Genomic DNA, 22,791 nt, shown 5'->3' with positions numbered 1-22,791 from the left:
GTACACAAAGAATCATCTGGGGAAGCGTGTAAAACTGCAGGTTCTTGGATCCTCCTCCCCAGATCTTTTGATGTGCTAATTCTCGGGGCTTGGGCCCCAGACTCTGCCTTTTTACAAGTACTCTATGTAGCTTTAATGCAGGTCCCTAGAGTATATTTTGGGAAACTGGTTTACAGGCTCACCTGCTCACCACCACCTCCCTCCCACCCCCATGAAGGTCTTTAAGAGTGAGACACCAAGAAGAACAACTTACTGTGTATGGCTGCTCTCTGACAATGTTTCACTTTTGGCTTTTGCAAAGGGACAGATGTAATAGCTATTCTGGGCTACAGCACCTGAATATCTACATTTTAACTCTTCCCGAATCTTAACTTTTTAAGCCACGTTTTCTCTTTCTCTCTCTCTTTTTTTTTTTTTTTTTTTGCGGTACATGGGCCTCTCACTGTTGTGGCCTCCCCCATTGCAGAGCACAGGCTCAGCGGCCATGGCTCACGGGCCCAGCTGCTCCTAGGCATGTGGGATCTTCCCGGACCGGGGCACGAACCCGTATTCCCTGCATCGGCAGGCGGACTCTCAACCACTGCGCCACCAGGGAAGCCCTTCTCTTTCTCTTGTTTTAATTTATTTATGTTGACCCTTGTTATGGTGTGTATTCTTATAAGTTACCTCAAAAACCTTTGTGAAGTAGGTATGGGAACAGTCCTTCAAAGTTCAAACTTTGAACTTCAAAGCTTTTCCCAACTCCCTCAGGCCAACTGGTCCCTGCTCCAGATGCCTACGAACACCCTTTACGTACCAACATCACAACCTTCATAAGCACGCATCCAAGCCCCCGCCACCCCCGCCAGTCTACCTCCCTGCTTCTTCCAGCAGACCCTCATCTCCTTGAGGTCAGGAGTTGTACACCATTCCTTTTTGTACTTGGGACAGTTTCTGGCAGAACAGGCTGCACAAACGTGTGGTGACCCCACAGCACTTATTCACTACGAGGTAAGAATGTGAACTAGCAGAGTAGGGAACCATCTTGCCTACGTGATGCTTGAGAGTCTAGATTGCTGTCCTAAGCACACACCTACACCCAAGGCGACCAAGGGCAAGAACACTCTCCTTTCCGGGCTCCAAAGATGCCTTTCGTTTCCAGGTATAGTACCTGATTCATGATCTACAGGCACATCCCCTGCCCTCAATTTTAAATGAGTTTCCTCCAGATTCTAGACCTATAATTTGAGACTGTGTGGCAGTGGACAGCCTAACCTCCTAATGAAACTGTTGCTATTTCCTCACCTAAACCTCACACTGCCACAGCAAACAGGCATTTCACCAAATACCACTTGTTCCTTGAGAGAATAACCCCAAAGCTCAAAGTCTAATATGGGTCATTAAGATCACCAGAAAAGCCTTGGGTGGTCGTTCAGTCCAGGATCCTGTTACCAAGGGTACCAAGGCCTAAACCTAAGGGAGTAAAGTCAAGGTCAGATTCCATCACCTCGAAGGGTCAGGATCCACCCTGAAACAGACCTGTGGATAATCCTGGCAGACCAGGGCTGGAGGGACCTCGAGAATTATATTTCAACCCCAGCGTTACACATATGGGAAACTGAAGGCCAGAGAGACTACAGGCTTCCTCAAGGACACTCTTGGATTTGCAAAAAAGCCGTCCTTATCTTTTCCTTATTAATCCTTTAGGGTTCTGCTGTTCATGGATGCATCTACACAGCAGACAACAGATTACAGCTCACGTTCCCCTCTACTCCCCCTCCACTGTGCCCATGGGGATTCTGTCTCAGAATCCTAGGGTTCAGAATCCGTGGGGATTGCAGCAAGCCACCAACTGATCCAAGGAGCCTAAAAGTGAACCTGATGTGACATCACTGATCTAAACCCTTCTCAAGTGCATTTCTATACATACACAGTCATGGCTCAGAATTCAAGGGGGCAGTAGAAACAAGGATAAAGCACTGGTAAACCCTGGGAGACCCCAGAACTCGGGGCATAACAGTACACGTCTGTCCTGGGGTGACCCAAGGAGGTTTCCACCAGCAGTGGAACCACAGAGATGCAAGGCCTGAGGTCAAGAAGCAGTGCCCAGGGATCAAGGCTTTTAAAGCCCAGTAAACAGGATTCCCAGTGTTTGTCCCCTGGGGAAAAACTGTCCCAGGAGGAATTTCTGCTTTCTTTGGTTCCGGCCCAAACGCAGATTTCCTCCTCACCCAGCACTTCTCCTGACTGGCTGCCCTCCCTCCACTGGAATTTGTGAAAACTGCGCCAGCCCACAGTTATCACTACCAGGAAAGGCTCGGGAGGCCAACTTGCCTGGAAATTAGCCCCAGGATGATCGTGCTGTATCTCTCGCCCCTTAGAACTAGAGCACTTCTAAAAAGGATGGTTTGGGCTTCTCAGGAAGGACTTGATGATACAGGCCTGGGCGTTATTTTAAGACCTTCCTCTGCAGGCTAAGGCAGCCTCCCAGTCTCCTCCGGGTCCTGCACTCTCAGCCTGGGGTCAGTCACCAGCAGGTAGGCCCCGGGCCTGCCAGGCCCAGGATGGCCAGAGCCACATTTACCTCCATTCCTTTCTTTCTTTCTTTCTTTCTTTCTTTTTTTTGCGGTACGTGGGCCTCTCGCTGTTGTGGCCTCTCCCGTTGAGGAGCACAGGCTCCGGACGCACAGGCTCAGCGGCTACGGCTCACAGGACCAGCCACTCCACGGCATGTGGGATCTTCCCGGACCGGGGCACGAACCTGTGTCCCCTTCATCAGCAGGCGTATTCTCAACCACTGCGCCACTAGGGAAGCCCCTCCATTCCTTTCTTGATTACTTTCCCCTCCTCAGGATTCTGCGGGAGAACACTTTGCTCTGCACCTTCTTAGGCCATTTGTTAGAAAAGATGTAGAAATTTGACACACAGTTCTATAGGAACCAAATGCAATTTCCAAGGGAAGCAGCATGATAGGAAAGGTCACAGACCAGGATTCAAATCCCGGCTCCACCTCTGAAAAGCCACAGGCACGTTTTATAACCTCTAAACCTTTTCTGTAATATAGCACAGTGCCTAACGCACAGTAGGTCTACAACATGTATTTGCTGAATAAATATATGAATAATACTTGTGTGCGGGCCTTACACTCTAAGAGGCAAAGTCATTCTTAATAGAATTTAATAGAGGCTAAAAGTCATAAGACAGACTGCTGAGGAGAATCAGCAGAGTTAAATTATACCAGCACATTTAAAATGCCGAGGGACTAAGGGTATTAACATAGTTACAGAAAAAGAGTACTGGTGAGAGAATGCACAAACCAATGGGGAAAAAAGTCTTCTGTTCAAACAAAAGATAACATGGGCAAAGCAAACAGAGAGCGGACAGATTGAGAGAAGAGGTCTGCAGTGTCTGAGACCCGCAAGGGATTAGTATCCAGGATGTATAAGGAAACCTTCCATGTCATCAAGAAAAATATGAGTCCCTGTGAAAAAACAGCCAAAGAATTATTATGAATAAGCAATTTACCAAAGAAGAATCCCAAAGGCCATCAAGCATATGAAAAGATGCTCCAGCTCATTTGAAATCAGGGAAAACAAAGTTAAGACAAGAGCTTACCCAGGGACTTTCCTGGTGGTCCAGGGGTTAAGAATCTGCCTTCCCATACAGGGAACACGGGTTCGATCCCTGGTCAGGGAACTAAGATCCCACATGCCGCTGGGCAACTAAGCCCGCACACCCTAGAGCCCGCATGCCACAACTAGAGAGAGAGGCCCATGCACCGCAATGAAAGATCCTGCATGCTGCAACTAAGACTCAACGCAGTCAAGTAAATTAATTTTTTTTTAAAAAAAGAGCTCACCCATTGTATCTACGCATTTGGCAAAAATTAGGAAGTTGGTTAATGCCAAGTATTTGTAGAGTCGCTCTTGCTCTGCTGGTGGAAACATAAATGGGGGCAGCCATTCTGGACCCATATCTGGCACCCTCGAAGCAGCCTAAATACACACATAGGTCCATAAAGGACATGTAGAAGGCCGTTCCTTACAGCATTATGTGTGAAGGCAGTGTTGAAGGCAGTGTGGGCGTCTACCATTAATGGAGAGAGAAAATTGGGATGAACACCACAGACACTAGATTACACACGGTAATGTGGATGGACCTTATAATCAAGGGTGAGCATCTGGAGCCCAGCTCTTAGTTTCTAAATACCATTATCTACTAAAAAGAAATAGTGCTCATTGGAGAAGTGGCTGATTCCAGGGCTGGGTCAGAGAATTAACAAGAGGAGCCTGGAACATCTTTTTTTTTTTTTTTTTTTGCGGTATGCGGGCCTCTCACCGCTTCGGCCTCTCCCGCCGCGGAGCACAGGCTCCGGACGCGCAGGCCCAGCGGCCATGGCCCACGGGCCCAGCCGCTCCGCGGCATGTGGGAGCCCCCCGGACCAGGGCACGAACCCGCGTCCCCTGCATCGGCAGGCGGACTCTCAACCACTGCGCCACCAGGGAAGCCCTGGAACATCTTGATTTGCCTAAAAGAAAGGAAATGCTCAAAGAATGAAGGGATATGTCAAAATGACACAGAAGCCAGCTTGAAGGGGATCTCATTGGCCAAAGCTGGGACAGTCTAAGCACCAAAATAAATAATGTTAGTAAAGGATTATGAACTATTGAATAAAGTAAGAATCTGTAACTCTGTACTAATATATGAAAATAGGGAAATGGGAAAACTCTTCCTCACAGGAAAATGCCAACTAATAAATGTAGAAGCAATGATAGATCACCAACCACCATAATAATAATAATTCAGGTAAGAACCATCAATAGGCACTAAAAACCAATGGATGAAAGTTTGAGGAATAACAAGGTATTTACATAATCTCAAAGTAAATGCCCATAAGACACATTTTAATCAAAAGGGGTAAAATAGCAAACTTAATAATGGAGAAACAGCAGGCATCACCATAATGAAATGATCAAAGTTCACATGGCCAGTAAGGAATGAATTAACAGCATGTGCCTCCAGATATTATGTACCGAGAAAAACTCAGCATCGTTCACTGGTATTCTTATTCAAGGCATAACCTGAACCTCATCACAAGGAAACATCAGACAGACTCAAATTGAGGGGCCTTTACAAAACAACTGGCCCGCACTCTTCAATACTGTCAGTGTCGTGTAATACAAACAAGTGTCAGGGGCTTCCCTGGTGGCGCAGTGGTTGAGAGTCCACCTGCCAACGCAGGGGACACGGGTTCGAGCCCTGGTCCGGGAAGATCCCACATGCCGCGAAGCAACTAAGCCCGTGCGCCATAACTACTGAGCCTGCGCTCTAGAACCCAAGGGCCACAACTACTGAAGCCCGCACGTTTAGAGCCCGTGCTCCACAACAAGAGAAGCTACCGCGATGAGAAGCCCGCACACCACAACAAAGAGTAGTCCCTGCTCACTGCAACTAGAGAAAGCCTGCGTGCAGCAATGAAGACCCAACGCAGCCAGAAATAAATAAATGAAATTTTTTTAAAAAAAGAAAAGAATACAAAAGAAAATTTTTACAATCTTGGGATGGGGCTTCCCTGGTGGCGCAGTGGTTGAGAGTCCGCCTGCCGATGCAGGGGACACGGGTTCGTGCCCTGGTCCGGGAAGATCCCACATGCCGCGGAGCGGCTGCGCCCGTGAGCCATGGCCTCTGGGCCTGCGCATCCGGAGCCTGTGCTCCGCAACGGGAGAGGTCACAACAGTGAGAGGCCCACGTACCACAAAAAAAATAAATAAACAATCTTGGGATGATGAAGACCCTCCTAAGTGCAAAACAACCTGAAGTCATAAAGGAAAAGGCAGACTTAAATACATAAAACTTTTGTATGATCAAAGATACCAGAGGTAACATTAAAAGACATGTGACACATGGAGATCATATTTGCAAATTATATATAATAAAGGAGTAATATCCATAGTATTAAAAACTCCTATAAACTTATTTCAAAAACTAATAGAAAAATGGGTAAAAATATTAACAAGTAATTTACAGAAGAAATACGAATGGCCAACTAACACATGAAATTTGCTCAACACCATCAGTAATCAGAGAAACAAACTAAAACAAGATACCACACTTGACCATCATATTGACAAATGTAAAAAGACTGATAACATCCTGTGTGGGAAACAGGCACCTCTCATACACTGCTGATGAGGCTAAACTGGAGGGCAATTTGACAGTATGTATTAAAATGTTAAAAGTATGTGATCTTTAGATCCCAAATCAATAACCTAACCTTCCACCTTAAAAAGGGTTTTAAGAAAAAGAAAAGCAAGCTACACCCAAAGCTAAAGCAAAACAGAAGTAAGAAGATAATACAGATTAGAGCAGAAATTAATGAAATAGAGAAGAGAAAAATAATAGAGAAAATCCATGAACCCAAAATTGGTTCTTTGAAAAGATCAACAAAAATGCCATACTTTTGGCTAGACTAACCAAGAAAAAAAAAAGAGAGAAGACCAAATTATTAAAGTTGGGAATGAAAGCAGAAATATTCCTAACAACCTTAGAGTAATAAAAAGGATTAGAGGGAATACTATGAATAACTGTATGCCAACAAATTAGATGACTTAGATGAAGTAGACAAATTTCTAGGAAGACACAAACTACCAAAACTGACTTAAGAATAAAAAGAAAATCTGAATACACCTAGAACAAATAAAGAAATTGAATCAGTAATCAAAAAGCTTCCCACAAATAAAAGCCCAGGCCCAGATGGTCACACTAGTGAATTCTACCAGAAATTTAAAGAAGAATTAATACAACCCTCACAAACTCTCCCCAAAACTGAAAAGGAGGGAACACATCACTACTTATTCTGTGAGGCTGTGTTACCTTGATACCAAATTCAGACAAAGACATCATGAGACGGACGAGAAGGAAAACTACAGATTTATTTGCCAATTATACCTCAATAAAGCTGGAAAAAAAATCCCTATAGATCAATATCTCTTATGAATAAGAATTCTCAACAAAAATATTAGTAAACTGAAGCAAGCAGCATATAAAAAGGATGACACACCACAACCAAGTGGGATTTATCCCAGGGATTCAAGTTTGATTTATACCTGAAAAACACCGTATCAATAGAATGACAAATGACAAAAATCACATGACCATCTCAACAGATGCAGAAAAGCATTTGACAAACACATCAACACTGATTCATGATAAACAAACTAGGAACAGAAGGGAAATTCCTCACCTGATAAAGAGCATCTGCAAAAATCCCACTGCTGGGCTTCCCTGGTGGTGCAGTGGTTGAGAGTCCAACTGCCGCGTATCATTAAAAAAAAAAAAAAAAAAAAATCCCACTGCTAACATCATACTTAAAGACTGAATGTGAAAGACTGAATGTTTTCCCCCTAAGATCAGAAAAAAGACAAGGATGTCCTCTCTTACTGCATCTATTCCACAATGTGCTGGAAGGTCTAACCAGGTCAATTAGGCAAGAAAGAGTTGCTGTGAGAGTTACTGAAAATAATGCATATGTAGTACTTTTCCCACACTTGCCATGTCAGTAAGTGCTGAGTAAGCATTACCTGTTGTAGGAGTGGTTGATGTGATTATTGCTGGAGCCTAGAACGTAAGATTCACAGCAGCTCCCACTGATTGGGTTTTCAAGCTGACCAATTTATTTGTGACTTGGGGCCTAGAAACTGTAATTGCTGGAAGGGTCAGCTGGGTGTGGATCTGTCCAGTAACTGACTTAATCCTGGCTCAGGGTCCACTGACAGTCACCCAGCTCTACACGGCTGGCCCACCTGCGGCCAAGACATTAAACTGTATTAGGCAGGAGTACAAGGCTACATCAGAACTCCCAGGCAGGAAGAGACTCCGGAGAATATCCAGGCCAACCCCCTCATCTCGTTTTATAGATGCGCAAAGTGAGGCCCAGTGAGAGAACGTGACTTCTTTCAGATCACTCAGTAGGTTGGTGTCAAAACTGAACTTCAGGGCTTGGCATCCTGGCTTCCATCACCAGCCCCTGGGTAGAGTAAAGACAGGTGATCTACAGGCCTGTGTCTTAGGTGGTCTAACAACACAGTGGTATAGGTCACTGGGCAGCCCAGCCTAAGTCCACCTATGTCCAGCCCTCATTTTTTTTTTTTAACACAGCCCTTTTCTTATCTCCTGAGACTCCACCAAATATCCAATGCTCCCTCCAGCTCCTCCCGCCGACCACTGAGCTACATATAATCTGTGATGGCCTCTCCCCAGGACACTGACGAACAATGTCCGCCTGGAGAAGGGAAGGCTCTGGACAACCACAGAATCCTGGCATGCCTAAGACACGGCAACCTGCACTCCAGGTTCCCAGTGTTGTGGATTCAACAAGATGGAGGCTTCTCCTTGTGGCCTGGGGTCTGTTCAGATAAGCCAGGCCAATATCTCTACCAAACTCTGGCTCCAGGCTAAACCCTGTCCCTAAACTGTGGTTAGAGTCTCAGACCTCTTCCTCCTTCTCTTCACTGCCCCAGGGCAGCAGGAAAAAACTTCATTTGAAAAAAATTTTACCCTGCAGTCTACTGTGTTGAATGTATGCCTTTGCTGCCCAAGGGGGATGCACTGATCAAAAGACAAAGTACTGCCATTACCAAGTACCTCATCTCGTCCAATCCTCTTATCAGACCTCTGAGGTAAGAATTATCTCTCCACTTTACACAGGAAGGAATTCTTGCCCTGGGTCCCCCAGGAACAAGATGCTTGACAGCAGCTCTGGCCTAGTTCCAAATGGACCCCTGAGAGTACCCTGTTAAGTCACAGCTGATTGCTGAGGAATGCAGCAGAAGAGAGGACACGTGGAGGGGCTACAAGATGAATGGAGCAGCTGTCACAGGTTGAATGCACTCCATCTATTGAGTCTGTAAACCTTTGGTCACTGACATCACTAGCTCTAAAGCCATTCCTACATTTATGCAAGTAGCAGGCTCCTGTTTGTCTACAAAAGAGGCATGTGCATGGGGGGTGGCTACAGGGACAGAAATGGCAATTCATGTTTGCAGACCTTGGGCTACTGATCAACTTATTTATACCCAATATAATTTAAAGGCCTTTCTTCATTTGGGCCCCATGTCTGGATCCCATAAACCAGGGCTGTCAGATCAGAGTTCGTCTGCATGGGGTAAATGGTCAGGTGCCCAGGCTAACCCATTAGAGTCAAACATGGGTTCTGCATGCAGTGTTTCCAGCAACCAACCTGCAAAGTTTTAGATCAACAACATTTTAAAGCCAAGCTTTTAAAGCTAGCATCTGCCCCCAATCTACAGGTTTGACTCCACAAATAAAGGAAGAAGGAAAGGTCCTTATGCTGTGTAAATCAACATTTTGGGCAAAGGTTTGTGAAGTATAGAAAGAGCCACCCGTAAGGCTCCTTTGTGGATACCCAGTAACCTCAGCAGGAACTGCCCAGAAGCAATGGCTTGTAGGAAAAGCCTCATGTCCAGAGCAGCTGCAGTGTCCTACACAGGGAACTTCACACACACTCACACACAGAGAGCTGAGAGTATAAGGGTGAGACTCCAGATAAATCTGACTCTCTCTTGGAATCCACACTCTTTAAAAGCCCATATCCCTGGCCCTGGAATTTACAATTTAGGGCCTGTGGATTATTCCAGCCCTCCAGGAAAGCAAAGTGGCCGTGTGAACCAGTGTCCTAAAGATGACCATATCCTCTGGCCTGGAAATTCCCCTCTAGGAATTTATCCCCAGGAAATAGTTCAACTGAAGCAAGGAGCTATATGCAGCAAAGATGTTCAAGATGATCTGTGATGGTGAAACGTGATGTTGAACGCTAAGGGAATAGCCATAAGGATTTTAGACAGCAGCTACTAAAAATAATTCTGATAATTATAAGCAACATAACAGTTTATAAGATAATGTTGAACAAATATAGCAGAAGGCAAAATAGTTCACACTATGGTTGCAACAGTGTAACACATGTATGCATTTGGAAAGTAATGGCAAGTTTTGTTACAGTGGTAGATGCATGTTTTGTTACAATGGTAGGGAGTAAAATGATATATTTTTAAACATTTAATGTGGTGACATTGCATTTTCAATCGAAAACGGAAGAAGAAGAAATCCTACAAAGCCAATGCCAAAATCTTCACAAATAAGAACTATTAGTACTACCAATAAAAGACAACATATATTTGGAGCTTATTCTGTGTTAGGCACTGTTTCAGGCCCTTTTGTGCCTATTAACTTCACAACATCTATGAGGTGCCTTTATTATCCTCATTTTACAGGGGAGAGCAGTGAGGCTCAAGGAGAATAACAACTTTCCCAAATCACACAGCTAGTCAGCATGACAGAAAGAAACACTACCCATGCCATTTCAAAGGTCACCCACCTAAAAATCTTTATGCCTGTTTAAACAGAGATGACAAAATCTGCAGCAGAAGCCTCACCACAAGACCCCTGAAATGGGGAGTGGGTAATGAGCCTCACAGCAACTCTCAGAGGGCTTTCACGTTGCAGATATGACCAGGATTTCCCTCCACCCCTAGACTAGACTCCAGGAGGAACAAGAGGAAGGGCACTAAAGACCAACAGGTTTAGCATGACTCAAACTTCAGAGAGGGGAGAAGGGACCAAGGCAGTCGGGGTTTGCCCGAAATGATCTAATGAGCTAGAACCAGAATTCAGAATCCTCGCTCCAGAGGCCCTCGAGGCTCACCGCCATGCTCTGCAGACCACAAGCACCTCCTTCTGACCTCTTCCCTTCTCCTTCCTCCCGTGGGTCCCTCAGTCTAGCTATCCTCAGCCTTCCCTTGTCCAGCACGGTCCCAGCTACACCATCTTCTCTCTCGTTTATCATCTTCCCTTCACACCGCCTCTACTTCCTGTCCTCTCCTGCCCTGCCGGCGACTGCATGCAACAGCTGGGACTTCGGTTATGGCAGTCTCCCCGTGTAACAGCAACTAGAGCACATGACAGGCAGTAGACCCCTGCCCCTCCCAACCAGGGAGACTGTTCAAACATGCTGAGAGACAGGGATGCTAAAAATCAGTGCTTGGAAGAAAGGCCCTTCATTTTGACCCTGGCCCTGGCCCAGACCACCCATCCAGCTCCCTGTACCTCCTTAGTGCCCTGGGAACACCCACGCTTCGTCCTCTCTTTGCCAGGATCTGTCCACTGCTGAGGGGCTCCCCGAGAGCGGGGGCCAGCCCTTGCTCATGTCTGTCTCCTATGCTTCATATAATGTAGTTACCAAGAAAAGTTTGCTGAATGAGCAAATGAGTCCCCATTCATCCTCTTCCTCGGGGGCAGGTGCCCTTCTGACTTTGGAGCAAAGATTCAAGTCTACCCATTCTCAGCCAGGCGGGGACCCTGCCCAGGCTGCCTGAAGCGATCATCTGAATGACAGGAGCTACCTAACACTTCCACGCCAGTGTCTGAGCTCCTATATTGCAAATACCAGTTTCCCTAGGTCCACCCTAACTGGGAGTCCTTTCCTGTTTTTTCAAGCTGGTGGTGTCCTGAAACACAACGACAGCTCTGCAGTTCAGTTTCAGGAACGTCAAAGGCAAAAGGACATTATTCAAAACAGGAAGAAACTTTTAAATAAATGTTTAAAGGCATTTTCAGAATGCAACCTGACATGAGGCCAGGTAGTTACTGAAACCCCTGCCAGGGCCCCTCCCCAGGACCTGGAGACCCACGTGGTGAGGCAGGAAGGAGCCTGACCTCACGCCCTACTGGTCACGCTGGTCTGACATACCCTGCCCCTTCCCGCAGTGCAGCCTCCCCCTTGACCCACGGGCTCTGGGCCAGTGACCCTCGGCAGAGTCCCAATCGAAAGTGCCCCTCAGAAGAGGAGAATTTAGCTCCAGTGAGGACATTCAAAGTGGCGTAACTTCAAAATAGGCGCCTTGCGATGAGCCTGAGCGCCAGCTCTGCTGGTCTCTGAGGCTTCTCCTGAAAGGAATTCCCAGAAACCTAAAGGTTCTCACCTCCTGGCCCTTCTCCAGATCTCCGGACCCTCTGGAGGTAGGAGAACTGTGCTGTATGTTTCAGAACCTGGTTTGCTAGCTTGTTCCTACACCTCCTGTGGACACGGTCACATCTCAGTCATGTCAGCAGCACTGGGTTAGCACTGGTGCTCACCCAGCACCATGGCTCCAGGGCCACGGTGCACGTAAGCCAGCCCCAGGGACTTGGCTGCTAAGGAGACAAATGGAGCAATCCCTGAGGAAGCTGGCTCGTAGGGCATTACCCCCGCTGTACAGTCCGTCCTGCAACCTGGCCCTCTGCCCCTGCCCCAAGCGCTTCCTGCACCTAGTTTTTAATCAGAATTCTAGACACATCTTTTATTCAGCAATAAATGATGTTCATCTACCACCACTAAGCAAACCTGAAATTTTCAATGGGTCTATCCTTTAGTAAGACTGGTTTAAAAACCAAGCCCTTCTCAAAAAGCATTCATCCCCTTTTCTTCCTTTTTAAAAAACTCTACTATGGGGCTTCCCTGGTGGCGCAGTGGTTGAGAATCCGCCTGCCGATGCGGGAGACACGGGTTCGTGCCCTGGTCCGGGAAGATCCCACATGCCGCGGAGCACCTAAGCCCGTGAGCCATGGCCGCTAGGCCTGCGCGTCCGGAACCTGTGCTCCGCAACGGGAGAGGCCACAACAGTGAGAGGCCCGCATACCGCAAAAAAAAAAAAAAAAAAAAAAACTCTACTATGGAAACAATCCAAAAAGTACCTAAAGCTTTAGGCATGAGCCTCACTGGACCACTAAGAAAAAAACAAAAACTATCTGTATGTGTGTTCGGCAACAGTTGAATAATAAAAGTTATACCCTTTGTTGTTTTTAAAGGTGTAGGACCAAGCCTGTGACAGAATCTTAAGGGAAAAATCCTGGACACCAGGCTATCTATATCTATATCTATCTATACCAATCTATCTATCCATCTATAAAGGTAACAACTAAATTCTGAAACATGTACAAGAAAAAAGACTAGCAGGAAATTTGCCAACATGCGTCCTCTAGGTGATAGGAATATAGATGTGCTTTCCAACCTCTTTTAACTTCTCAAATGGTTTTCAATGAGCCTGCATTTCTTTTTACAAAAAGGGGGAAGATATTACCCGCTCCTCAAAAAAACAGGCAAAAGCAAAGACCCACAACCCTGGCCTCTGGCATCCCAGGGAGACAAATCCTCCTCTCTCTCAGGACTTTGTGAGGGGCTTGGAGAGGCGGCAGGGGGAAAGAGAAGCAGCTACGTTACACACCCAGACCAGACATTAAAATCACTGCCAAAGAATTCAGCAACAGCCAGTAATACAGCCCCTAGCCTTCATTTGTGCAAGGAAGGGGCGGGCTGAGCCAGGCTGAAAAGTAGAACCTGAAACACTGAGCGTGTGACTCAGCCCTTCTGCCTCCTCAGGACGAATCCCTTTAGGCCACGTTCTCCCAGAACCAGCTCCCCGCCAGACCCTGTCCCCTACCCCCCAAGCCACCACAACCTTCCAACCTGGAGGTCTCTGACCTTTAGAAAAGGATCCAAGATCTTTCCTCCAAGCCGGCGACCTTCGTAGGCCCAGGTAAACACAGAGGGCCTCACAACTGAGGCTTTTGCAACCACAGCCACAGTCTGGCTCTCAGGATCCCTCGCCAAGTTAAGGGACAGGAGGGACCCTGTGGAGATCACCGAATCCAATCTCATGCCTTGTTAACTCCCCAGGAGTCAGGGTCTGGCTTACAGTGACCTCATCACCTGGGCCACATGGGCAGTACCAGAGGCAAAGGTAAAATGGCCACAGCAGAGGCACCTTAAGGGAGTTAGCTGCAAGGGAGGACTATTTGTCTTATCTGCTGCTTAACCAGATAAGAATAACTGGAATTTCCAGGTGGACATGGATTCAAGCAGAATTTCAGTCTCTGCTTCTTATCAAGTACAGGCAAAGAACACTGAGCAGGGAAAAAGGCATAGGAGGCACTGGGTAAATGGTCAGTGAAGAAATCACCAGGTTTGACTTGGCCACAGGATGCCTGGGCCCCTTTCAGACACATCCAGAGCCCAGCTGAGCCCGAAGGGTATGAGCCTCCTGGCCCTGCCCCCAAAGTCTGGAAGGTCCCCAGGGTGGAATCCACGGAATGGCTGGGACTGCCTGGGCATTAACTGTCCAGTCTTTCCCAAACCATAAATTAGTCTAGCCCCAGCCTGGAAATCCCTACTCTGCTGCTATCCAAAGACCATAATACCCAACCATATGGCTGCTGATGTACCATTATAGTCATTATAAAGCAGCAAGTTAAAGATTACCCACAGAGCTAATGCACGGCTTCAGAAATTTGAGGAACATTTTCACACAATCAGATAAAACCGGGACTGGAGAACTTTAATACCAACTCTGGGTTTCTGAATAAGGGAAAGAAAGAAGGAAAAAAGGAAGGAAAGGGGATGGGGCTAGGGAGGCAGAGACTAAACATACATGCACACACTCTGGCTTCCCTAAATGACATCGGCATGGTTAAATTATGCCTCCTCTACCTAAATTCTGAGTTCCAAAAGAGAAGGCATTTTGTCATCTCCCTCTCTGTAGCTCTAGCGCTCAGCCTAGCACAGGCATATTGTTGAATCCAGGAAAGCTGTCACCTTATCACACCTCTCAGATGGACCCACAGACACACCTAGCAGGGATCTTCCCAAACTCAATGCCACATTAGGCTGCCCTGAGCCTCTGCACTAAGTGTCTACTGGGCAATAACTTTAAGGAAAAGCATTAGACTGGGAAGCAGGATACCTGGTTTTTCCAGCCCCAGCTGGCTACTGCCTGGCTGTATGGCCTGAGGCAAGACCCTTCCCCTCTAGCACAATGTGGGATGGGGGCCAGGGAACTGAGGAGACCCATCCTGGGATGCTGTGGTTCCAAGATGCTGCAGTTTGAGTCCAATCTCACATGTGGCTCTTGCAACCTGTAACCCAAGGAACTTGCACCTGGTTCATCAGGTGGAGGCCCCTGTGCTTGCTCAGCGTCTGGGACAAATTACAACAGGCAGGAGACACTTCTGCGACCATCAGGCTGAGTGGAAAAAAGTGAGCCAAATAGTCATGGAGGGTATTTCTCCACCTCAGACTGTTAGACAAGAAGGCATGTCTGTGTGTAGGTCAAGAAATTATTTTCCCCAGGAAAAGCAACAGGACAAAACTGGTTTAAAAGACTAGTTACTTAACCTCCCAAAGCTTAAAGATCTGGACACAGGGGAGGCTCCTGGTGCCTCCCCAACCCCCAGGATGAGGCTCCACCCCAAGCCAGAAGGTGATAAGGCTCTAAGACTCATCCCAAAGAAGAGAGAGAGCCCTTTCCGGAGCTGAGGCCAAGACAGATGTCCTCAGCGTGCTTGTGTCCACATGTGTGCATATGGGGGGAGGGGGAGAAGCGGGAACAGTTTGCTGGTAGAGAAACACCTGACAGCCGAGAGCCCGGCAGACACCCAGCAAGTGCTCTGTCTTGCCAAGGGTACAAACCATGGCAGAGGCTCGGCTGACAACCCCCATGAAACCTGGGGAAAACGGCTCACGGATAAGTGCTCTCCCAGGGCCCTGGCTACCTGTAGCTGTTTGCTGGCCCAGGTGCCCATGACTCCCTGGTGCCCATGACTCTCTGGTGCCCATGACTCTCTGGTGCCCACCTCTAGATCAGAGCCCTTTTCTGAACAAAGGAAGAGGCTCTCTTCAAAGCATAGCTGGGCAAGAGGGGCCTCGGGTTTAGGCAGTCCTATACTCACCACCGCCCGCCTCCCACCCATAGACTGTACCAACTGTCCAGGTCAGCCCAGCCTCCCCTAACCAGTCCTACCTGAAGTACTGCCCCGACCCCGCCCCCAGCCAGCCCCTCTCTGGGCAGGCAGCAGCAGCGCCAGTGCTGGTCAAGTCACGTGGAGCTGCCGCCAAATCTAAGCAGAGATAAACATTCATTCCGGGAAAAGTAACTCAACGTAAGGCTGCTGCTCCTCCCAGGCTGACTACTTCTCAGGCAAACACCCAGGCTGCCCGAAAAAAGGGAGCCTCACTGCCATGGTCAGTGAGATGCTGCACAGCCCAAGGGCCAAGACGACAGCGCCTACAGGCCTGGACTCCCGGGGAGAACTCCCTAGGGAACTTGCAGGAATCCTCAGGAAAGACCCACCTTTCCCCTGCAGCCCTCACTCCTGAAAGCCTCACATCAGCCCAGCAGGTGTCCCGGGTTAGAGCCTACTATGGCTCCAAACACTGCAACCTGCCCTAATGCACAGTGTAGACACAGGCAGGATTCAAACCCAAGTCTACCTGAAGTCTATCCTGAGGCTCTAACAACCCAGGACAGATCCAACAGTGACCAGTCAGAGCCCAGTCTGGCGCCTGGCTCCTGCAGGGAAGGGCATGCCCGTTACCCACCACCTACCAGCCCGGAGGGATCACAGCATCTGGCATAGACCCTTGGACACCAGAAAGTAGAGCCCAGCTGTGGAAAGGAACTGCAAGTAGTGAAAAGGCCACAGCTTTAAACCCCACGGATGCTTTCTCCCACCAACCTCAAAACCACCATGCAATGGCTTTGGCTGACACCTGCCCAGCTGAACAGATGGGCTTGACTCCCCCAGCCCACACACTCCCCAGGAGACTTTCAGCTTTCTCAAGGCTCTCTCCTAACCAGAAGCCTCCACTTAGAGAGCACCCAACCCTCAAACCCAAGGGCTCAATAAAAGTGAAGAAAAACACTCCACCCTCACCTTCCGGGGCTACCTCCGCAGCAGCCGAAACGTCACGGTCCCATGCATGTCACACAAAGGCGGACAAGCTACAGAAAGCCCAGGGCCTCTCCCCTCGCCCTCCAAAACGGTATCTCTCAGGAAGTCTGTTTGTGCCGCCAGTTCAGAGTCAACGCAGAAACAGCAGTAACTTGTCACCCAATCACTGGGCAACACCAAGGTGGGCCACCACTGCCTCTCATGATTCATTGAGAAGATCCTACACCTCAAACACCAATCGAATGAACTTTGGGGGTACTTTCCTTTAATTTACTAATTAATTTCTCTTTCCTTCTACATAATATCCAGGCAACAATTAAAAACAATTAAAAAGATCAAAATCTGGCCTCTCTGGGGTCTGAGAACTCACCAACCCTCTTCCTCCTTCTCTGCTGTTCACAGCCATTTCCAGAGTCTGAGAAAATGAAACTTCAAGTCCCAGGTCCTATTTGCCATGTACTTAACATACACAATCTCATTCAGTCCTAAAAATAACTCTGTGAGTTAAGCATGGACAACCCCATTTTACACAAGAGAAAGAGACTCTGAGGAACTCTGTAACATGCCTGAGGTCAGACACTTAGCAGCATGGCAAAGATTCCATTTCATTTTACAGGACCAGTCTGCTTCCCAGACTAACCATCAAGTCCAAAAGAATTCAAGTTTCTGCTTAAAAAAGAAAAAAGTCCCCTTTATTACCACAGTTCATGTCTGAACAATTCCAGGAGCATCCTCCCAAACTTGATATGAAAATATTGAAGTAATTATTGGAGAAATTGAGCAAGAGTGTGTAGGAGGCCTGCTCTGTCCGAGCTCTGTGAAAAAGTGACAGAGCTCCTACTGGCAGGATGCCTGCCCTCCTGCCAGGGCCCCTCACTCAGAACGACATTCTCTACACCCTGGCATTGAAACTGAGCAGCCACCTGCCTGGTAATCTTGGGAGCAACCTGTGGCTGCCTTGGGCCTGACTGCCTGTGGATACAGGTCAAGGGAGGTCCCGGTGGGCATGGGCTCAGCCTCCTCATGACATAAGGAATGCAAACCCACCGACCCAAGCTCTCTGCTTGTGCTGAAACAGGCTGGAGTCCCGGTTCAGATCATCTGGGCAAGATACCTGAGACTCCAGGCTGCTGCTACCAGGAAGGGACAACTTGGTGCTAACTGATTATATTTTAGCCCTCCAGCTCCCAGGGTACACACATTATACTGGTACAAAAACCCTCGGCCCCCGGGAGGGCCCTGCTTTTGGAAAGCTACAAGGGCAGGAAGCAGGGTAGGAGGGCCCCAGGGCAGGGATCTACGCAGAGGAGGAACTGAACACAATAGTGACAATTTACTGAGGGCTTACTTACCCTCATTCTTGTAAACGCTTGTTTACACTGTTTAGTCTAATCTTCCAAAACACCCCCCTGAAACAGGTACCACTTATTATTCCCTTTTAACAGATGAAAAACCAGAGGTTTAGGGACAAGTCACTTGCCCAAAAGCTTAGGAAAAGGGTTAACCCACACTCAGGAGACAGTGGTTCTATGTGAAGACAGGAGATGTGACCTGGGAGGTCTGCTCCCTTCCCTCCTGGAGGCCTCATCATCAGCGTTCCAACTAGAGAGAGCGGGTTACTCTGAGCTAGCTGCCTTGTAGTCCCTACCAGAGTTAGCAGAGCGAAGGCTGCTCCGAGTTCTAAGCAGACTCAAACTCCCAAAACTTCTTGAGGCTTGGGCCAGGGCAGGGAAGTCTCCAAGGCCTTCTCCCGTTCTGGGATCGGGGGTGGGTGGGTGGCGGTGGCTACGGCTTACGTAAACCGTCCCCGACCCAGCCTCCAGCATGAATCCGAAGGGACTCACCTCCCAACCTCTCACCCCCATCCAGCCCGGAACCTATTTGGGATTAGGGGCTCTGATCCGGAATAGGGAGACTGACTGGCTGTCGAGGAAGAGGGCATGGGCGAACGTGCGTGGTACCTTACCGAGCAGCGGGGACTCCTCAGGGCATGCGGGCAGCGACAGTGCTGTGGCGGGGGGCACTGGGGCCGAAGTCAAGTTGCTCCCGGGGCCGGGGCCGGGGCGAGAGTCCGCGTCTGGGTTGGAGGCGCCACCCAAACGAGGCTTGGAAGAGGTGCGCAAAGGCGGCGGCGGTGCGGCCCCTCGGGGCCGGAACTCCCCGGAGGGCTGCCCGATGGCGGCGGCGCCGTTAGAGCTGCCCTGCAGCGGTGTGGGGACTCCGACCAGCTGAGGCAGGCGGCTCAGGTCGCGGCCGACCAGGTAGTAGACGAGGGTGACGCCAAGATGCAGCGCGCAGACAGCCACGAGCAGGCGGCAGGCCCGTTGCAGGGACGCGCCCGGCATCGCGGCGCTGCCGCCCAGGAGCGGCTCCCGAAACCTCATCTTCCCGCCGCCGCTTTAAGAGGGGGGGTGGGCTACCGCGGGGAGGGCGGCCCGCCCGCGGGCCGCCGGCCAGACACTGCCAGACCACTGCAATTGGGGGAGGGATCAGGGGAGGAGGCGAGGGAGCGGCGCCGGCGGGCAGGCGGCGGAACTCAGACACTGGCCGGCTCAGCAGCCCAGGGAGCAAAGTGCTGCTGAGGAGCTGGCGCGGACGGGGGCGGGGCCGAGGCCGAGGCCGCCAGCGGGGCGGGGGCAGGGCCGCCGGTAGGAGCCGCGTTTGCGGGACAGGAGCTGGGGGCGGGGCCGTCCGGGGCGGGGCCGAGCTGAGGGGCGGGGCCTGTGGAGGGTGGGCCGCAGGGGCGGAGCCGTTCGTTGCGGCAGTGGGCAGCCCGCAGCCTTAGAGCTGAGCTCTCGGGTCCTCACGCAGCCCTCCTCCGCAGCCTGCCCCGTGGGGCTTCGGTCCCTACTAAGCCGCGTTTCCTCCTCCTCATCTTCCTCTGAGCTGCCCCCGAGAGGCGCCGCCACTTCCTGCGGTGCTGAAGGGCTGGGTTATGCGCCTGGGCCTGCAGCGCGGCGTCAGAGAGGAGGGAGAACAGAGCAGACTGGTCGTGGTCTTGAGGGGTCGGGGACCGCAGCGGCTTTCCTGACGGTGGACCTCGGTAGGCCTGGGGGGAGGGTCAGGAAGAGGGGCGGAGAAGGGTTGCCCAGGAAATGGCTTCGACGCCCAGCAGGAGGTAGGACAGCGGAAGAGGAGTCTCTGGGATGTTCGGAACCCCCTCCCTTGGGCGAGCTAGGCCCCTCTACCGAGGTGGGGGCCCAGCAACTAGGCGCGGCTCATCCGGCGCCCTGCGGAAAAGAAGGTGGACGAGTCTCCACGTCTCTGAGCTCACTGTCCTACAGCCCAAGTTTGGGGATCCCAGAGACCCGCCCAGCTCGGTTGTGGGGATGCGTGGGTGCTTCTTCTAGCGCATCCCATGCCATGCACTGCGTGGGAGGGTGTCAAAGAGCCCCAGTGACTCCCACGCCGCCATGCAGGAGAGCAGCCGGCTTTATTTACAGTCTGTGCGGGCCTGGACACAATGTCATGAAGTAGGAATTGTTCCCATTTTAAGATAGAATTCAAGGCTCAGGAAGGTTAAGAAGCTTGCTTAGGATCCCACAGCTGGTGAGAGGCAGAGGCAGAATTCCGGCTCTAAAACCTTTATTTACCACTTGTTGATTTGCAAGTAAGGGCTGGAAGCTGTGTGGGTGAGAGGTTTAGGCACTGTAGTCGCTTGGTTCAAATTTGACCCAGAGGCCACTCATCAGGCCCACCTGGTTGCCTGAGTGAGCAGGGACACCGCATTTCTGAGGAGGACCCATGGAGGTGCTGTCACTTATGTGGATGGGGAAGCTGAGGGCTGTGAAAGCCTACTCTGAAGTGGAGGAAATAATAACAATGCTACCATAGACTGAGAGTTTCCTATATACCAGTCAGACACAAGTGTAACTGCTTTACATATATTGCCTCAATCCTAACAACACCATGAAGTGGGCAGTTGTTACTCTCACCATTTCACGGATGAGAAAACTGAGGCTCAGGAGTTGACATGTGGTTGTGATCACACACAATCTACTTTCTTCACTTGGCTTCCTGGACATCAGGCTTTTCTGATCTTCCTCATTTCACTGGCCACTCCTCTGTCTCTTTTCTGGGCTTCTCTCTTCCCTGGTTGTTGAAGGCCCCAGGCCATAGTCCATGATGCTCTTTTCTGTCTACACAGAAAAGAGTGATTTATATTCAGTAACATCTGTATGCCGATGACTGCAAAAGTTTCCATCTCCAGCCCTGACCAACCAACTCATATTCCACTGCCTCTCTTACTGGCATCTCAAAATCAGCACCTACTCCCTACACTCCACCCCCATTCTTACTTACCTCAGAGAATGGCACTGTTGTTCATCCATTTCCCCCAAGCCCTGAACCTAAAAGGTGTCCTCAATGTGCTATTCTTATTCTTAAATGCCATTTCCAATCCCTCAGCAAGTCTTGTCAGTGCTACCTTCAAATTATCAGAATTAACCACTTGCTAACTCTGCTGTAACTGTCCTGGACCAAGCCACCATCATGTTGACCTGGGTTATAAGGTAGCCTCCTACTTGGTCACCCTGCTTCTACCTCCACCATGCCCCCTCCCCAGTCTATTCTCCAAACAGCAGCTAGGGAGAACTTTGTAAGTGTAAATCAATTCATGCCATTTTATTGAGAACGAACTCCAAATTTGTAGAAGCCCTGTCTAATCTGGTTTCTCTCTCTATTCCCCACCCTCTTCTCCTATCACCCTCTACCATCCTCTACATACTTTGGCCACACTGACTTAACTGCTGCTATTCCTTGAACTTGCCCTGTTTCTTCCTGCCTCAGGACCTTTGTGTACTTGCTGTTCACTTAGCCTGAAACACTTATGAAATACTTAGCCCCATACTTCATTCAGATCTCTCAGATGTCACCTTATGAGAGAGGTCTTCTCAGACTACACTATGTAGAATAGTCCCCCACCCAAAGCTGCTTAACCTGCTTGATTTTTTTCAGAGTAGGTATCACTACCCAGAATTATACATTTAATTTATTGTTTGTTGTCTGTCTCTCTCATTAGAAGATCAGCTGCATGAGTGCAAGAACTTTCTCTCTTGTTCACTACTATATCTTCAGCTCCTAGAAATGAACTGGACACATAGTTGGCACTGAATAGATATTTGTTAAAATACCTGTTAATGAATGCTTATGATCATCTTGATAATGTGGGAAGGGGAGAGGGGAAGAACTATTGTAGTTAGAACACAAATTCAAGAGTCGTTCACCAGGGAACTGGTGAGGGTGAAGCTGGCCCCAACAGTCTATGCCTAGACTGTCATACAGAATGAAGTAAGTCAGAAAGAGAAAAACAATGTGGAATCTAGAAAAACGGTACAGATGAACCAGTTTGCAAGGCAGAAATAGAGACACAGATGTAGAGAACAAATGTATGGACATCAATGGGGGGAAGGGGAGGGTGGGATGAATTGGGAGATTGGGATGGACATAGATACACGAATATGTATAAAACATAACTAATAAGAACCTGCTGTATAGCACAGGGAACTCCACTTCGCTGTACAGTAGAAACTAACACAACATTGTAAAACAACTATATCCCAATTTTAAAAAATTATAAAAGGAACAGGAAAAAAATAGCAATTCACTGCCATTTAAAAATGAAAGAATAAGGGCTTCCCTGGTGGCGCAGTGGTTGAGAGTCTGCCTGCCGATGCAGGGGACGCGGGTTCGTGCCCCGGTCCGGGAAGATCCCACATGCCGCGGAGCCTGCACGTCCGGAGCCTGTGCTCCGCAACAGGAGAGGCCACAACAGTGAGAGGCCCGCGTACCGCAGAAAAAAAAAATAAATTAATTAATTAAAAATGAAAGAATAAAAAGAGTTACATATTTTAAAAAAAGAGAAAAACAAGTATCATATGTTAACACATATATGTGGAATCTAGAAAAATGGTATAAATGATCTTATTTGCAAAACAGAAATAGAGACACAGATATAGAGAACAAATGAATGGACACCAAGGGGGAAAGCGGGTGGATGGGATGAATTGGGAGATTGGGATTGACGTATATATA

General features: G+C 48.9%; 1 protein-coding gene across 6 annotated transcripts in view; it reads right to left on the bottom strand.

Annotated features, from left to right (window-relative positions):
* B4GALT1 (beta-1,4-galactosyltransferase 1) overlaps positions 1-19,427 on the bottom strand; it is a 49,803-nt gene extending 30,376 nt beyond the window's left edge. For 3 of the 6 annotated variants that reach the window (XR_010841954.1, XM_067041368.1, XM_059072795.2), the window contains exon 1: positions 18,725-19,312. Coding sequence is in view for 5 of the 6 variants with exons in the window: in XM_067041368.1 (XP_066897469.1) it covers positions 18,725-19,142 (418 nt within the window). In the remaining variant the exon portion in view is untranslated. Of the gene's footprint in view, positions 1-18,724 lie in introns of all 6 variants that reach the window. The other 3 variants (XM_059072790.2, XM_059072789.2, XM_067041367.1) reach the window with 3 other exon arrangements.
* Between the last annotated feature and the right edge of the window lie 3,364 nt (positions 19,428-22,791).

The sequence above is a fragment of the Kogia breviceps genome, chromosome 8 (genome assembly GCF_026419965.1).
Source record: "Kogia breviceps isolate mKogBre1 chromosome 8, mKogBre1 haplotype 1, whole genome shotgun sequence".
Classification (NCBI taxonomy): Eukaryota; Metazoa; Chordata; class Mammalia; order Artiodactyla; family Physeteridae; genus Kogia; species Kogia breviceps.
The sequence above is the reverse complement of the archived record's forward strand: the minus strand, read 5'-3'. Positions and strand labels throughout refer to the sequence as shown.